Source organism: Antechinus flavipes, chromosome 1 (genome assembly GCF_016432865.1).
Source record: "Antechinus flavipes isolate AdamAnt ecotype Samford, QLD, Australia chromosome 1, AdamAnt_v2, whole genome shotgun sequence".
In the NCBI taxonomy this organism is placed as follows: Eukaryota; Metazoa; Chordata; class Mammalia; order Dasyuromorphia; family Dasyuridae; genus Antechinus; species Antechinus flavipes.
This window is the reverse complement of record NC_067398.1, coordinates 313799691-313817958: the sequence shown is the minus strand read 5'-3', so window position 1 is coordinate 313817958 and position 18268 is coordinate 313799691. Positions and strand designations below refer to the sequence as shown.

At 34.8% G+C, this 18268-nt stretch overlaps 1 protein-coding gene across 1 annotated transcript in view; it reads right to left on the bottom strand.

The window, feature by feature from the left end:
- GOLM1 (golgi membrane protein 1) overlaps positions 1-18268 on the bottom strand; it is a 103046-nt gene that overhangs the window by 51517 nt on the left and 33261 nt on the right. Inside the window, exon 3 of the mRNA XM_051966047.1 lies at positions 14484-14663. Within this exon, the coding sequence (XP_051822007.1) occupies positions 14484-14663 (180 nt within the window). The remainder of the gene's footprint in view (positions 1-14483; positions 14664-18268) is intronic.

The window sequence follows — 18268 nt, the reverse complement described above, 5'->3', positions numbered from 1 at the left end:
GCGGAGGTGAAACATTTGTAGGTAAAAAGATAAAATAAGTGTGGAAAGGTGTATAGAAAAATTGTACAAGTTTAATATATTGAATTACTTGTCTGGGGAGGGAATAGGAGAAAGAGAAGGAAAAAATTTGGAACATAAGGTTTTGCCAGGGTAAACGTTGAAAATTATCTATGCATATATTTTGAAAATAAAAAGTTTGGGACAGCTAGGTGGAGCAGTAGACAGAACACCAGCCCTGAAGTCAGGAGGACCTGAGTTCAAATGTGACCTCAGACACTTAATACTTCCTAGCTGTGTGACCCTGGGCAAGTCACTTAATCCCAATTGCTTCAGGGGAAAAAAAAGGAAAGAAAATAAAAAGTTTAAAAAAAATGTGAGATCAAAGACCCCTGTGAGTGGTGAAAGGAATGAAGGTGCAGGTTACAGATGTTGAGATGCTTGATAAAATGAGAAACAGATTATGAGATGATATCCACATGTAAACTGAAGTCCCTAAGAGTAAAGGCAAGGATAGAAATAGAAGAAGTACTGAGTAAGAGAAAGGATAAAGAATGACTAACAAGGATCTGGAAAGCTTGATTCACACGTATGGAGGAAGTTACTGAGTGATGGTTGTAGATAAAGTGGCAGCCACAAACAAAAAAGCATGACACATGCCTTCTTCACACACTTGTCAAGGGGCACGAGAGAAGGGGCATCCATTACTTCAGAGAGAGAAGCCAGAAGTTGGGGGGGACGGACATGTTTTTGTGAGAACAACAAGATGGAAGCAGCATGATAGGAAGGCAATTTGTTAACAACGGAAGGGGTTTCTAGAGGGCATAAAGGTAAGGGAGGTGAGAAGGGGACAAGGACATGGGAGGGAAAAGGCTGACAAGGAAAAATAACAAAGGAGTAAAGAACACTAAGTGCCTAGATAGCTATGACTGAAGTATAGGGATTCTCAGGAGAAAAGAAAGTCTGCTGTTCATAAGACAATAGGTTATCACTCTTCCATTAAGTCCCAATAAAAATACTATCTTTTACAGGAAATGTCCCACAATTCCTCTTGATTCTAGTTGCTGTTGTTGTTTCAGTTTTGTCTGACTCCGACATACCATTTAGGGTTTTCTTGAAAAGGATACTGGAATAGTTTGGTGTTTCCTTCTCCACTGATGTAGATAATAAGTGATTTTCAAGGGTCACACAGCAAGAAAGTGTCTAAGGCTAGAATTGAACTCTGATCTTCCTGACCCCAGACCTAATATTCTATTCACTGTGCCATTTAGCTTCCCATTAGTTCTAGTGCCTACCCTTTATTAGTTATTTCTTATATTCCTATATGTACTTTGAATGTATTTGTTTCTTGTTCTTTCCACCAGACTGTGAGTTCTTTGAGGCAGTGTCTTTTGCCTTTTTTTTTTTTTTTAATCCCTGGAGCTTAGCACATTGCATGGCACATAACAGGCACTTAATAAATATCCATTTATTGATTTACTGAGAGTAGCAATAGAAGTCAAGCTTCATGTCTTAGCTTATTGTTGAGTATAATAAAATGATAAAAGTGCTCCACTGGAAGTCAGGGGAACAGGGTTTAACTCATGGTTCTGGCACTCACTACCCGCGTAGCCTTGAGCACATCACTTCCTTTCTATAAGTCTCAGGTTCCAATATATAACTGTGTGTGTGTGTGTGTGTGTGTGTGTGTGTGTGTGTGTGTGTATATAAAAAATATGTGTATGTATAAAAAATAAGGAGGTTAGACCATGTGACCTCTGAGGACCCTTTGTCATTCTAAATTTGTGATGTAATCATTACTGAACTCAGCAGTGTGCTTAGTCCAGAGAAAAGATTCCCATGGCTACAGATTCTCAAATCATGTATTTGAGAGGAAAAAAATCAATTAAAGCAACTTTTCAAAAATTATTTGGTGCCAGGAACCGTTTCCCATTCAGACACTATATTAAGTCTCAACTGGTTAGGAGCACAATGCTCATGAGGCCATGGTTGGGTTCCATTCTCCAAGAAGACAAGTCCATTTCACTCTAGGCCCAAAGGTAGTAACAACAAGCAAGGTCTGCCCTCTGACAAACGAGGGTCCCCAGAGAGATAAAGAATTCTTTTGGCAAATATCTACTAAACACCTACTTAAGTCCACAAACTTGAAAGTTTATAAGTATATGGAAAATTTATATTATCACAGCTTGAAAAACCAAGTGATTGTCACCCTGATGAGTCATCTGAGTATTATTAATTTAATGGTCATCTTTCCCCTAAATTCATATACCTTTCTTATCTTCAAAGGAGATAACATCACTGACTTGGTTGAAATTCTTATTATGCTACTTACCTATGTATGTGATCTGGGGCAAGACTCACTAAACTTCTATTTTTTCATGATTTAAAAAAATCATGAGATTTAAAAAGATTGAAATCTTATTATCTTTTAAATCCTTTGAGCATTTACTGAGTACCTATTATGTGTGTTCCATTAAATGAGCATTTTAAATGCTTAGAATTAGGAAGACTCATCTTCACAAGTTCAAATTTGGTTGCTACTTTGGTTACCTTAGTTCCTCACTGAGCTAGAAAAGGAAATGATAAACCATTTCAATAACCTTGCCATAAAAACCCCAAATGGGATCACAAAGAGTCAGACACAAATGAAATGGCTTAGCAGCAATGAAAAAGGCACTGTGCACAAAGGCTCACAACGGTAAAATAATAATTATTAGCTGATCTCAAAAGGCCTCCATTCTACCTCAAACGAAATGTGCAGTGAGTGTTAAACCTTGTGGGGTATTTTTGTGACAAAGGGAAATCGTACTCTGTACTCCATTAAGAGTCAAATCATTTGAAAAAGAATAAACTCAAAGAAAAATGGTATGCTTGGATTTGGATATATTGATCTAATAATTAAAAGAGATAGGAAAGAGCACTGGATTTTACATACACACACACACACACACACACACACACACACACACACACACACACACATTCCTTGAATTTGAACTAGCCATGAAGTTCTATGATCCTATGCAAATTTTAAGCAAATGGAAATGTTACATCACAAAATGAATTATAGAATAAAAATCTGAAAGCTGGAAGGACCTCTAGAAGAAATCTAGTCTAATCTTTTCATTTTATGAGTGAGAAAACTAAACCACAAAGAGTTCAAATAACTTATTCAGAAAAAAAATACCCATCAACTCTCAGGTTCAGGACTCTACCAGCCAATAGTCAAAACCCTTTAGATGTAATATATATGATCTTGGTTTCATGTACCATGATGGATTTGGCTGCCATACACAACAAACCACTGTCCCAACCACCACTCTAGAGCTAGTCAAGATAACCACAGGATCTTAAATCCATAATGCATATTGTGCATATAAACACAGGACATAGTGTTTCTATCTAAATATCTATTTACATCTACATTTATGTCTATCTATACATATATACATCTAGATATATAGAGATACACATATCTCTATATATCTAGTTATATATAAAACTGTTGCTCTGTCATCACTAACTCTTCTTGACTCCATTTGGGATAAAGTTTTTCTATAAACTTTCTTTTAGAAATTGTTTTTTCTAGAAATTTTCTTCAACAAAATCTTTATCAGAAATCATCAATAGCTATGTGAATGACTGTTGCAAATCACTAATAACATGAGACATACAATTCATAATAATGTGAAGTTTCACCTCTGTTCAGGAAAGCAATTTGAAAGCATACTAAGAAAGTGCCTTAAAAGATCCACACACTTTAATCTAGCTAGGCGTACATTTCAAAGAGGTTACTGCCAAAAATAAAAGGTGTATATACACCAATATATTTATAGTAGCATTTTTGTAACAAAAAGCTGAAAGCTAAGTAGATATCTATCAGTTGCAGAATGGTGATATGATGTACAGTAAAATAGGTAAATTATAAATGAGTTAAATTATGGTACATGGAATATGGTATAATGATTGAATATATGCTGTAAAAAATAATAAATATGAAAGATTTAGAGGATCAGGGGAAAATACAGGAATTTATGCAAAATGAAGTAGCACTATGAAAATATAATGTGCACTGGGGACCATCTTTTTGTCAAAATAAAACATCACCACCAGGTGGTCCTGCTCCACTGAAGGACAAGGCAACCTAAACAGGCTTTGCCTGGCTTACCAAAAAGGTTTTTATAGATAACAGAGACCTAAACACCAAACAATCACAGTGTGCATAGAACAGAGCCAATAACTGAGGGTAATCAGATACATGTGAATAGACAATGACCCAGGGAGTATATATATATCCCAAGGGAATTATAAAGGAAGGAAAAGGACCTACATTGGCAAAAATATTTGTAGCAGCCCTTTTTGTGGCAGCAAAGAATTAGAAAATGAGTGAATGCCCATCAACTGAGGAAATGGCTGAATAAGTGATGATATATTGAAATAATGGAATATTATTGTTCTATAAAAAAAATGATGAACAAGCTGATTTTAGAAAGGCCTGGAAAGATTTATATGAATTAATGCTGAGGAAAGCAAGCAGAACCAGGAATACATTGTACACAATAACAGCAAGAATGTGCAGTGATCCACTATGAAAGACTTAGTTCTTCTCAGTGGAGTTCAGTGATCCAAGACAATTCCAATAAATTTAGAAAATACCATCTGCATCTAAAATTGATTGTAATGTAATGATTGAATGTAAATCAAAACATGCTATGTTCACTTTTTTTTTCCTGTTTGTTTGTTTTCCCCTTTCCTGTGGTTTTTCTCTTTAGTTCTGCTTTCTCTCCCAACAAGATTCATAAAGCAAAGTGTATCAAAATAAATAATTTAAGAAAAAAAAAAGGGAAAAACAAAATGACTCAGGGACCAAACAGGCCCTTAAACCAGGCACACTTCCCCATTTCCGTCTCTTGACAGGAAAGTAAAAACATTCTAACCTAATCAACAACACCAACAGCTAAATGATCTTTTCTCAAACTTCCATCTAGAACAACACAATGCTCCAGGATAGAATACTATTTCTTGTATTATATAAGTAGGATGTGCAAGGAGGCCAAAAAGGCCTCAGGAGATTCTGGGACTAGTATCAGGAAACTCCTTTCTTTAAAGTGTTTGCACTTTAACATTTAACTGAACTCTGGCAGTTTCTCAGGCTTTGTCTCCCCAGACAGCTGGTAAGTGCCTGAAGCACCGGCATCCTATCTCTCCTGTTGTGGCCCTTCTAGGATGACTCCTCAGAGTGCTGGCCAACCACAGCATGATGGCCAGGACAATTTATTCAAGCACTTTATGTACATTGGCTCATCTGATCCTCACAACAACCTTGTGAGGTACGTGCTTATTTTACAACTGAGGCGATTATGCTGAGGGAGATGAGGTGATTTGTCCAGGAATACACAGCCAATTAATGTCTAAGAAAGATTCAAACTAATGAAGGATCCTCAGTCCCAGAGATGAAGAAAGCCCTCTGTGCTCCACAAGAACTTTCCTGATCCCTCTAAATGTTAATGTTCTCTCCTCCAACCTTCTGGAATTATTATTTTTTCTGTGCACATGTTGTTTCTTGTATAGAATGCATGATTCTTGAAGGCATGGACTGTTCATTTTTGTCTATGTCCAGCACAGTCCAAAAGACTCCATACTTCTTGAATTCAAGTCTGGCCTCAAATACTCATATCCGTATGATTCTGGGCTAGTCACTTCACCCCTTCTGTCTCAGTTTCCTCATCTGTAAAATGAGCTAGATGTGGAAATGGCAAACCATCGGGATCTTTGCCAAGAAAACCCCAAATGGGGTCAGGAAGAATCAGACACAAGTGAAACAAATGAACACAGCGAGCCTATGTAAAGTACTTAATAAATGTTTGTAGAATGGACTTCAAAATGAGCAAAAGGACATATCAGGTATACCAAAATTAAAAAACAAAAACCCTACAGGCAGGCAGCAGGGAAAAACCACTGAGTAAGGAGGCAGGGCATCGAAAAAGAATGTATCCTGGTACTATTTTTATTTGCCATACCCCTGCTTCTCCATTCTGAGGTCAACTTGGAAGAAGGTTCATTAATGTAGGAACAGTCCACAGAGGAACTTGGGTTTCAGTTTTAATGGATTTTCTCTGATAAATGATTGAGCTAAGGTAATTCTGTTTCAGCTGGGAAGTTCACTTTTGTTTATGTATTTGTTCTATACTTCCTGATAAACAAACAAACAAATATGTTTGAATCTATCACACTACTAAAGAACATTAAGGTATTATCAATCTATCAAAAAGCACTTATAAAGTATAATGTGGTAGGTGCTAGTTGGAGCTTGGAGTTACAAGTATAAAGAATAAAATAGTCTTTCCTAAAATGAGTTTACATTCTACTGAGGGAAGACAAGTACAAATAAATATAAATATAGCATAAATATAAAGTTATTTTTATACACACACACAATTGTATACATACATATACAATTAAATTGAAGTTTTGGAGGAAGGGCACTAGTATTATGCTATCCTAAATTTTAAGATTTCAAATGAGAAGAAAGATAAGGGATTAGGAAAGGCTTTAATCCAGAAATTGGTGCCCAAGATGGAGCACTTTAAAGGTAGAATACACACACACACACACACACACCACACACACACACACACACACACACACACCTATAAAGGTATTGCAATATATTGCTATATACAACAATAATAATAGTCTAAAAATGACCGACTGTGACAGACCTAAATTATTCTGATCAAGACAATGATCCAAGACCATTCCAAAAGGTTCATGAGGAAAAATGTTATTCATATCCAGAGTGAAAATTGAATTCTGAAAACAGTTAAATACTCTTTCTCCCCTCTACTTGCTTTATTTTTCTTGCTTTTTTTTTTTTTTTTGGCAACATGGCTAATATGGAAATATGTATTACATGACTTCATATATAACTGGTATTATTTGGTGTTATTTTTTAGTAGTTTTCAGTAGTATCTGACTCTTTTGTGACTCTCTGTGGGGTTTTCTTGGCAAAGATCCTGGAGTGGTTTGCCATTGCCTTCTCCAGTTTGATTTACAGATGAGGAAATTGAGACAAGACAGGATTAAGGGACTTTCCCAGGGTCACACAGCTAGTAAATGTCTGAGGCTGGATTTGAACTCAGGTTTTCCTAATTTAAAAAAAAAAAAAAAAAAAGGTAGGAGACTATAAGGAATAGGTAAGAAGTTCCAAATATAAGAGAAAAGACAGTACAGAGGCATCAAAAAATGAGATGGAATGTTGTCATTAAGAAACAAAGAGACCAGTTTAGAGGGATCACAGAGTACAGGAGGATAAATAACATCCAATATGGTTTGAAAAAGCAGGCTGAGGCTGGGTCATGCAAAGCCTTAAAAGCTAAACAAAAGAGTTTCTACTCCAGAAAAATAGGAAATAGAAAGCCACTGGATTTGGATGAGCAGCAGAGTGATGTGATCAGATCAGGGCCTAATCAACTAATGAATGAACTGCAGTGGGGAGAGACTTGAGGCAGAAAGAAGAGTTAGACTATTGCAATACTCAAATGCCAACCTGACCTCTGGTTGTAGTTAATTCTATGAGTAGAAAGAAAGGGCTGAATTTGAGAGATGTTGTAGAGAGAGAAAGGTCAAGGTTCAGAAACTGACTAATCATGTAGAGTAAGGGAGAGTATAGTAGAACTGATGATAAGGCTATCTTAACTCTGAGATGTTAGAAAGATATTAGGTTCTTTGAAAATAGGAAGGTTTGGAAGAGGGGAAAGTTTAGGGAAAAGATAATACATTCAATTTTGGAAAGATATCTCTGGGTCATCTAGCTTAGACTAACCAATAACCAATTGGTGATATGGAACTAAGAATATATCTCTGTCGGACTCGCAGAGATGGAACCAAGTTGGCAGAGTAAAGCCAGAAAGCTGCTTGAGCTCTCCCAGTTTCCAAACCAAGCTTCTGAATAGAGTCTGATGAATGAAACCCCTCTCCAGCTCAACACAGACTGGGAAAAAACCCCAATACAAGGGATTGAAAAGATAGTCCCAGAGTCTAGGAAAGCCAGTAAGAGGGTCTTAATCATAGCAAGAATATACCTCTAAGTTTGCCATCTTGAAATAAAATAGCCCTAATTTAGTTTTCAAATAGGTATATCTTTTGTAATTTTTAATTAAGTCCTATTTAATTTAGAACATGGTTAGGAAAAAAAAGAACTATCTCAGGAGAAAAATATATAAACTGTCAATTGTTTTTTAATTTTTGTCATTAGATAATTGATTTTTCTGAATTTCAATACCTACCCGATAAAAATCAGTATGTCCAACATAGAAAAAAAATCTATTAAGGGAATAAAATCTTTTCAATAATCATAGTTGAAAAAACTTTGACACAAGAATTCAGAAGGAGTTGATAGAAATTTATGAAATTATTATGCAATCCCTAATCATTATGAAATTATGAAATCCCTAATAGATAAATAATTAAAGGATATCTTTCTAGAGAGGAAAAAATACATTTGTTACTAATTACTCCAAAATAATGTCTGAAACAAATAAATTATAACAGCTATGAGGTACTACCTTCTTGAATCATAGTATGTTTTATTAAAGAGAATGATGGACCTAAATTCAGGAGAGAGATTAGATTTGAGTCTAACATCTTAATAAATCAAATTCAGGGCGCCTGTTAAAAGAATGCTACCTTTTTTAGAGAGCAATCTCTGAAACAAGAGGGACACAGTTCTTTATCCCTATGAAGATCTCTAAGGACCATTTCAAATAAAATTCTACAATCAAAGCTTTATTTTAAGTGATGAAAAAGACTAGTAATAAAAATATTTTGCTAACTAAATGAAAAGAAGTTAAATGTCCAATATGACAAAGAGACTTAAGAAATTTGCCATATTGAGACTTACATGAACTGATGCTAAGTGAAATGAGCAGAACCAGGAGATCATTATATACCTCAACAATGATACTGTTTGAGGATGTATTCTGATGGAAGTGGATCTCTTCGATAAAGAGAGCTAATTCAGCTCCAATTGATCAAGGATGGACAGAAGCAGCTACACCCAAAGAAAGAACACTGGGAAATGAATATAAACTGCTTGCATTTTTGTTTTTCTTCCCGAGTTATATACCTTCTGAATCCAATTCTCCCTGAGCAACAAGAGAACTGTTCAGTTCTGCACACATATATTGTATCTAGGATATACTGTAACCTATTCAACATGTAAAGGACTGCTTGCCTTCTGGGGGAGGGGGTGGAGGAAAGGAGGGGGGAAATAGGAACAGAAGTGATTGCAAGGGATAATGCTGTAAAAAATTACCCTGGTATGGGTTCTATCAATAAAAAGTTATTTTTTAAAAAAAGAAATTTGCCATATAAATGTTCACACAACCAACTAGAAAGATCTTTCACCCAAGGCAAACCAGATAGCAACTGCTTCATCAGCATCCCCACCCCTTGAAACTCAGCAGCACCTTGTGAACCTTTAATGAAAGAAAAAATGCCACTGAAAAGAGAAACAGGATAATTTTGCCTATAATCCTTCAATAGGGGATCATATTAAAAACTTATTTTAAAACATACACAAGGTTTTTCCCCCAAAAGATCTGTTTGATAAAAGATTGGTTTTGCTATAAAAAGAAAGAATTATCAGATTTTCGGACTTTAAGAGCATTTAACAGTTTTCCAAAAAAAAAAATTTGGAGATTGTATACTTAATTAAGGAGGGGAAAAAAACACCCAATACCTTGATTAAAATAAATATACAAAAATGCCCATCAATTGGGGAATGGCTGAATAAGTTGTGGTATATGAAGGTAATGGAATATTATTGTTCTTTAAAAATTGATGAACAAGCTAATTTTAGAAAGGCCTGGAAAGATTTACATGAATTGACGCTGAGGGAAACAAGCAGAACCAGAAATACATTGTACACAATAACAAGAATATGTGATGATCAGCTGTAAAAGGCTTGTTTCTTCTCAGTAATTCAGTGATCCAAAGCAATCCCAATAGACTTTGGACAAAAAAATGCCATCTGCAACCAGAACAAGAACTAAAGAGACTGAATATAAATTAACACATGCTGTGTCACTTCTTTTTTCCGGGTTTTTTTTTCTCTTTCCCACGGTTTTTCCCTTTTGCTCTGATTTTTCTATCCCAACATGATTCATAAAGGAACGTGTACTAAAAATAAATTAAAAATTAAATTAAATTTTTAAAAAATGCAAATAAATAAATAAATAGAAATAAATGTGCAAAATCCCTATAGAGCCAACAGGAGATGCCTTCGTAAAATAAAATTGTATCTATATAACAGAAGATGGTTCATTATTAATAGTGCTTTGTTGATCTGCTTGTAGCAAATACTCTGTGCCAAATAATTCTGGACAACTAATGCCTTCTGTTCTTCCTGCCCATGTGTCCGAGTCACTCACAAGAAAGCACTGTCCACTGTTTATATGTAGAAGGGAAGAGAGGCAAAATAATTCACCGGATCTGGGAAAGAATATTAGACTGGGAGTGATTTTTAAATCCTGGCTGTGTGTAACTTTGGGCAAGATACTTAATCTCTCTGGGGCTCACTTTCCTCATCTATAAAATGATCAGGGCATGAGGGTGCAGAGTAAAAAGGATGACCTCAAAAATCCCTGCCAGTTCTAAATCCACGAACTAGAAAGTGGAGTAAGGTTTGTCTTACTACCTACACTCAAGTATGATGTAGAGAAAAGGGTTATCAACTATGAGTCAGGATACTCTCATTTAAAACTTGTGACACTCACCAGTTTTGTGATTAATGGCAAGTAACATATCCTTTCAAATCCTAAATTTTCCTCATGTTTAAAATAAAAGGGGGGAGACAGAAGATGAAAATGCTTACAATCTGTATCTTTCTGTCTCTCTCTTTTTCTCTTTCTCTCACACACACACACACACACACACACACACACACACACACACCCCTCCATTTCCAAAATGCCCACACCAAAGAAACAATAAGGAGCTTGGAAAAAGAAAAAGATGTGAACAATACAAGGAACATACCACCTCCCTCCCTTCTCTTCCTCACCTTCCTTTGGCTGCTTTCCCCTTTCCTGGTAAGATTGATTCTCTTTCCCTGCAAAGCCATAGTGACTTTGTTCTCTTCCTCCATCCTGAATGTTATTTCTAGCTATTACATTTGTCATAACTGCATTCAATTTTATTCAACACACATAACAAGTGTCTATTGTATATAAGGGACCTTGCTAGGCACTGGAGATACAATCAAAAATGAAACATTTCTCCTCAAGTTCACTGTCTCCTGGGAGTTGGGAGAAAGGGGAAAGTGGTGGATACAACTTGTCCACAGATAAGTAAATATAAAGTAATTACAAGAAAGAGAGCTTCAGGAAGGGAGGAGATGAGAAAAGATATTGTATATAGCACAGAAGCTAAGACTGGCTGCCAGATAAAAATTCTACCAAGTAGAAGTGAGGAAGAATAGTACTCTAAGGGTGGGAACCAGAAGGCTTCTACAAGTGTCGGGGGATGGGAAGTTAGGCCCTAATCTGAGAACCAAAGTCCGGTTTGGCTAGAACAAAGGAGGTCAAAGAAAATAATATGAAATAAGTCTGAAAAGGTAGGAAGGAACCAAGTTATGCAAAGCTTTAAATACCAGTCCCAGAGTTTCTAGTTTATTCTCAAGCTAATAAGTAAGAAAATCCAAATGAAATTTATTTTTCCTTTTTGGTGGCATGATAAGAACTATATCTTAGAATATGAATTTAGCAACTGTGTAAATAATATACAGGAGAAGGAAGAACCAAGGATGCTGTTACAATAGTCCAAGCCAAAGGTGACAAGATAATATTATAGGAGTCATTGTAAGAGCATTTCATTAAGTAGATTATATCCCAGGTTCCACATCACCAACTTAAGAAGAATTTCATGAATGAAAATAACAGGATTCTGTGCTCCTCACAATAGCAAGGGTTGAATTACTGGTTTCTCCAAACTATCCCACAAAAAAAGAAAGGATAGAAATACTTATGCTAGAAATTAAAAATAATTCAGAGTACTTTTGCAATGCTTCAAGGCAGCATGCCTGGCCACTTTTATTTTGCAAACTCCTCTAGCAGTCTTCTTAAAAGAGTGGTTTATGTGTTTTTCTAAATTAATTTTTTTCTCTGATCAATAGTGATTTAGAGCATCTTTTTATATGACTAGAAATGATTTTAAGTCCTTCATCTGAAAATTGTTCATAACTTTGACTATCAATTAGAGAATGGCTTGACTTCTTATAAATTTGAGTCAATTCTCTATATATTTTAGAAATGACTAAGCAGGCATTTTTAAAAGGATAAAATCAAAACTATCAACAATCCTATGAAAAAAGTCTCCAATTCACTAAAATAATTGGAGAAATATAAATTTAAAAAGTAACTCTGACTTGCTTCTTTTTATACTTATCAGACTGGTGAAAATGATCTTTGTTAGAGGAGCTCTGAAAATAAAGGCACACTAATGCATTGTTGATAGCCCTGTGAATTGGTACAGTCATTCTAGGAACAAAAGGTGGCACTATGCCCTAAAAGTTATTCAACTGTCCATATCTTTGACCCAACAATACCATGAACAGGTCTATATCCCAAAGAGATCAAAGCGTAAAAAAGGCATTTATAGCAATTCTTCTTGAAGTAATAAAGAACTGAAAACTGGGAAGGTACATAAATCAATTAGGGAATAACTAATGGAATATTATTGTTCAGCGGGATGACTTCAGAAAGGCCTGGAGATACTTACTGAATTGATGCTAAGTTAAGTGAGTAGAATCAAGAGAATGCTATATATATAGCAACAACAATATGGGAAGATCAGTTCTAATGGACTTGGCTCTTTTCAACAATGAGGTGATTTAAGGCAATTCCAACAGACTTGTGATAGAGAGAACCATCTGCATCCAGAGAGAGGACTGTGGGGATTGAGTGGGGATTACAACAAAATATTTTCACTTTTTTGTTGTTGTTTGCTTGCTTTTTTGTTTTTCTTCTAATTTTTTTTCTTTTTGATCTGATTTTTCTTATGCAGTATGATAAATGTGAGAACATAGAAGAATTGTATATGTTTAACATATATTGGATTGCTAACTCTACGGAAGGGGTTAGGGAAAGAAAATATGGAATACAAGGTTTTGCAAGGGTGAATGTTGAAAACTATCTTTGCATATATTTTCATAATAAAAGGTATTATTTAAAATTTAAAAATGGGGAACAACTGAATAAGGTATGGTATATGAATGTAGTAAAATCAGAAATAGCAAAAGGAACCATTTCAAAGAATGGTAAGAGTTACAGATAGAGTGTGAAATGAATAAAACCAGGTAAATAATTTATACAACAACATGATAAAAAAAAAAAAAAAAACAACTTGGAAAGACTTAAGAACTCTGACTGATGTAAAGCCCAACCATAATCACAGAGCACTAATGATAAAAAATGTTATCCACCCTCCTAACCCTCATCCACCAGAAGTGATGGATTCAAGATACCAAATGAGATGTCCATTTTTGGACATGGACAATGTGAGAATTTTTTTTGCTTGTTAAAAAGATCGGATCTTTTTTCCGATGATGGAATGAGTAGCAAAAGTGAAAGAAAATAAACACTTATAAAATGAAAAACAAGTAAAATTTGTACTAAAAAATAAAATCAATTAATGTTCTAAGTTAACAAGTTAATAGTTACTATAAATGCAAGCTTTGTTATATTATTTCCCTAAGCATTTGATTTTTTTTCATTTACACTCAGGTCTTTCCATAAAAATAGTATGTACTCTTATACCTAAGAACCTCGAAGAAAGCTTATCAAACACCACATTTAATTCTTTTATTGCCTTTACCTGTAATGGGAAAAAATAAAATACTATTTATATATTTTTTAAATCCAACTCTCAATTTGCAAAAAATTGAGACTTTGGTAAAAATGTCTTGAAATATCTTGACCAAGATCTAGTGACCAAAATCTAGTGATTTGTAGACCTAAAGGATTGAAGGTGCAAAAAATTTAGAATATCACTAATGTCAAAATTCCTATGGATTCAAATAATTTAATGAATGAATCGATTCCTAAACCCTTTATTAGAGCCACAAAGGAAAAGAAAAAAAATAAGATAAATTACTTGCAAGTTCAAAAGAAAACATATTTCCTCCTTGCTAAAGTATTAAATGTGTTACTTGAGGTATTATCTCCCTCTCTTCTCTTTCCCCAAAGTTTACCATGTGCACACTTCAAGATTTTCTCCAAGGGGGAAGGAAGAAAAGAATGGAAATAATGACATACTACTAATCCCAAAAAACATACAGAGGCAAGAAGTTTAAGTATGCAAATACTCTCTTGCACTCCCACAACTTATAGAATATTGAAACATTAAGAGAAATAGGGTGGGAAATATGTGAAAAGAAGCTCCACTAAAAGGGACTGAAAGCAGAAGGCATTAACAACATATCTTACCTTTTCATCCTGGAACATCCTATTGGCATTTTCCATCTGAAAGTTGTGTCTGGATTGAATTTTGTCCAACTGCTCTCGCTGTTTTTCTAATTCTCCTTGAAACTCATTCTTTTTTAATTCTACAGCACCCCTCTCTGCTGCTGCCCTTCGGACTCTTCCTTCCAACTCTAAGATCTGACTCTAAATGGGAAATAAAACATAATGGACACTCAGTCACCACTGCAAACCAGGACAACTCAAATATAACGGCAAAAGAAGAGAAATAAAATTTGCAGAACTACTTAACAGCAATAGTCAAATCATTATAAATAGGCCCACCCCTCTTTACAACTAAGTTCTAAAAGTTAATTCATAAGTCTGTAATGGAGAGCTCAGAATACATTATTCCATAGGAAACAAATGGTTAATTTTTACAGCCAGTGTTTCTGATAAAAGCTTCATTTCTAAAATATTTAGAGAATTAATTCTAACTTTTAAGAATACAAGTCATTCTCCAGTAAATGGTCAAAGAATATAAACAGAATTTTCAGATGAAGAAATTAAAGCCATCTATTAGTCATATAAAAAAAAATACTCTAAATCACTATTGATTAGAGAAATGCAAATTAAAATAACTCTGAAGTACCACCTCATACCTATCAGATTGGCTAAAATTGGAAAAGATGATATATGTTGGATGCCATGTGGGAAAACTGGGATATTAATGCATTATTGGTAGAATTGTGAATGATCTAGCCATTCTGGAGAGCAATTTGGAATTATGCCCAAAGGGCTATAAAACTGTGCACACCCTTTGATCCAGCAATGGGTCTGTATCCCAAAGAGATCATTTGAGAGAGGGGGAAAAAAATCCACAAGCGCAAAAATGTAGCCATTCTTTTTATGGTGGCAAGGAACTGAAAATTGAGTGGAATGCCAGTTGAATAACTTATGATATGTGAATATAATGAAATATTATTGTTCTATAGGAAATGATCAACAGAAAGGTTTCAGAGAAGCTTGTAAAGGCTTACATGAGCTGATAATGAATGAAATGAGCAGAACCAGGTGAACATTGTAAACATTAATAGCAGCATTGTGCAATGATCCACTTTGATAGAGTTAGCTGTTTTCATCAATAAAACGATCCAAGACAATTCTATGGAAATCTATGGAAATTATATCTGCAACCAGAGAAAGAACTATGGAGTCTGAATGCAGATCAAAAACATACTATTTTCACTTTTGTTATTTTTTTTTTCTTTCTTATGATTTTTCCCTTTGTCTGATTCTTTTTTTTTCCAAAATGACTAATATGGAAATATGTTTAAAACGATTGAACATATATAATCTAAATCACACTGCTTGCTGGCTTGGGAAAGGAGGAGGTAAAGATGGAGATAAAGGAGAGAAAGAGGGAAAAAAAAGTTGGAACTCAAAATCTTACAAAAATTAATGTTGACATTGTAATCTATATCAAATTGCTTGAATTCTTTAGGAAGGAACGGGGATAAAGGGATAAAGTTTGGAACATAAAATGTTAAAAAATTAAATTAAAAATTGTTTTTACATGTAAAAATTTAAAGTTAAAAACTATTTTTGCATGTAATTGGAAAATTTAAAATACTATTGAGGAAAATAAAATTAGATTCCTATGCCATCCCACTAAAGCCTTTCTAACCCAAAATATTTAAAGGCTCATTTCAACTATTCCTATCTACTATGATCTTTCTACAGGAAAATGCATTCTGAGCTCAGGAGCTCAAAAGTTCCATCTACCCCCCCAGGGTCTCCTCTATCTGGGGAAAGAGCTTCCAGGAGTGTTAAAGTTGATATATAATCTTGGGAAATAGTATAATATAGCTCCCATTTACAGTAACTAGTAACTTGTTAACTCGGGATATGGGCATAAAAAGAAAGTGACATTCATTTGGTAAATGAGTGCAATATAAAATGCAATGTAACAATATAGTAGTGATCTAAATGTCATCTGAAATAAGAGATTTGGGATTAAAAAAATATAAGCCTATAAAGGAATAATAATAGCATGCATTTGTATTTTATACATATATGTAGGTACATATGCATCCCATATATGTGTGTGTGTATTATATAGGTATATTAATATCTCTAAGGTGTGTTTATCAACTTAATATTTGCAACATTCTTACATTTTTTAATCTTAATTTACTTCATTTGAAAAGAAAGCTTTGAAGGTCAGGAAGCTATGTATATAATAGGTACAAACCCTACATTGACTCAAACCAGTTATGTGACTTTAGACAAGTCAATCTCTCAACAACTAAGGCCTTAACTTTCTAAGATTATAAATTGCATTAAAATTAATGATCTGCATTTATAGAGGGCATCTGCTTCACACCTAAGAAATCACAAGTCCAGACCTAACCACCCCCCCCACACACACCTGCATTAAAAGGGGGAAGGGGTAATTTAACTTTTAAATTTATTTAAATTATGATACACTAATATAAATGGAGGAATTAAAAAATGGTAATTATCTTCAATGAAACAATATAAAATCTAAAACAAAACAAAACAAAGCAGAAGTATAGCACATACTCTATGATTTAGGCAGCTAAATGGTACAGTGGTGGGAGGCTGATCCTGGAGTAAAGAAGACAAATCCAGCCTCAGACACTTACTGAATGTGTGAACTTTGGCAAGTCACTTAATCTGTTTCCTTTAGTCTCCTCAAATGTGAAAAGGGGTATGAAAAGATGCTCCAAGTCATTATTATTCAGAGAAATGCAAATTAAGACAACTCTGAGATACCACTACACATCTGTCAGATTGGCTAGAATGACAGGGAAAAATAATGTGGAATGTTGGAGGGGATGTGGGAAAACAGGGACACTGAAACATTGTTGGTGGAATTGTGAACACATCCAGTCATTCTGGAGAGCAATTTGGAACTATGCTCAAAAAGTTATCAAACTGTGCATACCCTTTGATCCAACAGTATTTCTACTGGGCTTATATCTCAGAGAAATCTTAAAGAAGGGAAAGAGACCCGTACATGCAAGAATGTTTGTGGCAGCCCTGTTTGTAGTGGCCAGAAACTGGGTAGGTGCCCATCAACTGGAGAATGGCTGAATAAATTGTGGTATATGAATGTTATGGAATATTATTGTTCTGTAAGAAATGACCAGCAGGATGATTTCAGAAAGGCCTGGAGAGACTTACACAAACTCATGCTGAGTGAAATGAGCAGGGCCAGGAGATCATTATACACTTCAGCAACAATACTATATGATGATCAGTTCTGATGGACATGGCCCTTTCTTCAACAATGAGATGAACCAAATCAGTTCCAATAGTGCAGTAATGAACTGAACCGGCCACACCCAGCAAAAGAACTCAGGGAAATAAGTGTGAACCATTACATTGAATTCCCAATCCCTCTATTTCTGTCCACCTCCATTTTTGATTTCCTTCACCGGCTAATAGTATACTATTTCAGAGTCCGATTCTTTTTGTACATAAAAATAATTGTTTGGACACGTATACATATATGGTATTTAACTTATACTTTAACATATTTAACATGTATTGGTCAACCTGCCATCTGGAGGAAGAGGTTGGGGGGAAGGAGGAGAAAAATTGGAACATGCAATTGTCAATGCTGAAAAATTACCCATGCATATATCTTGTAAATAAAAAGCTATAATTAAAAAAAAAGAAAAAAAAAGAAGCAATTAAAAAAAATGTGAAAAGGGGATGATGATAATAATAATAACAGCATCTACTCCCAGGGATATTGGAAAGATCAAATGAGAAAATATAAC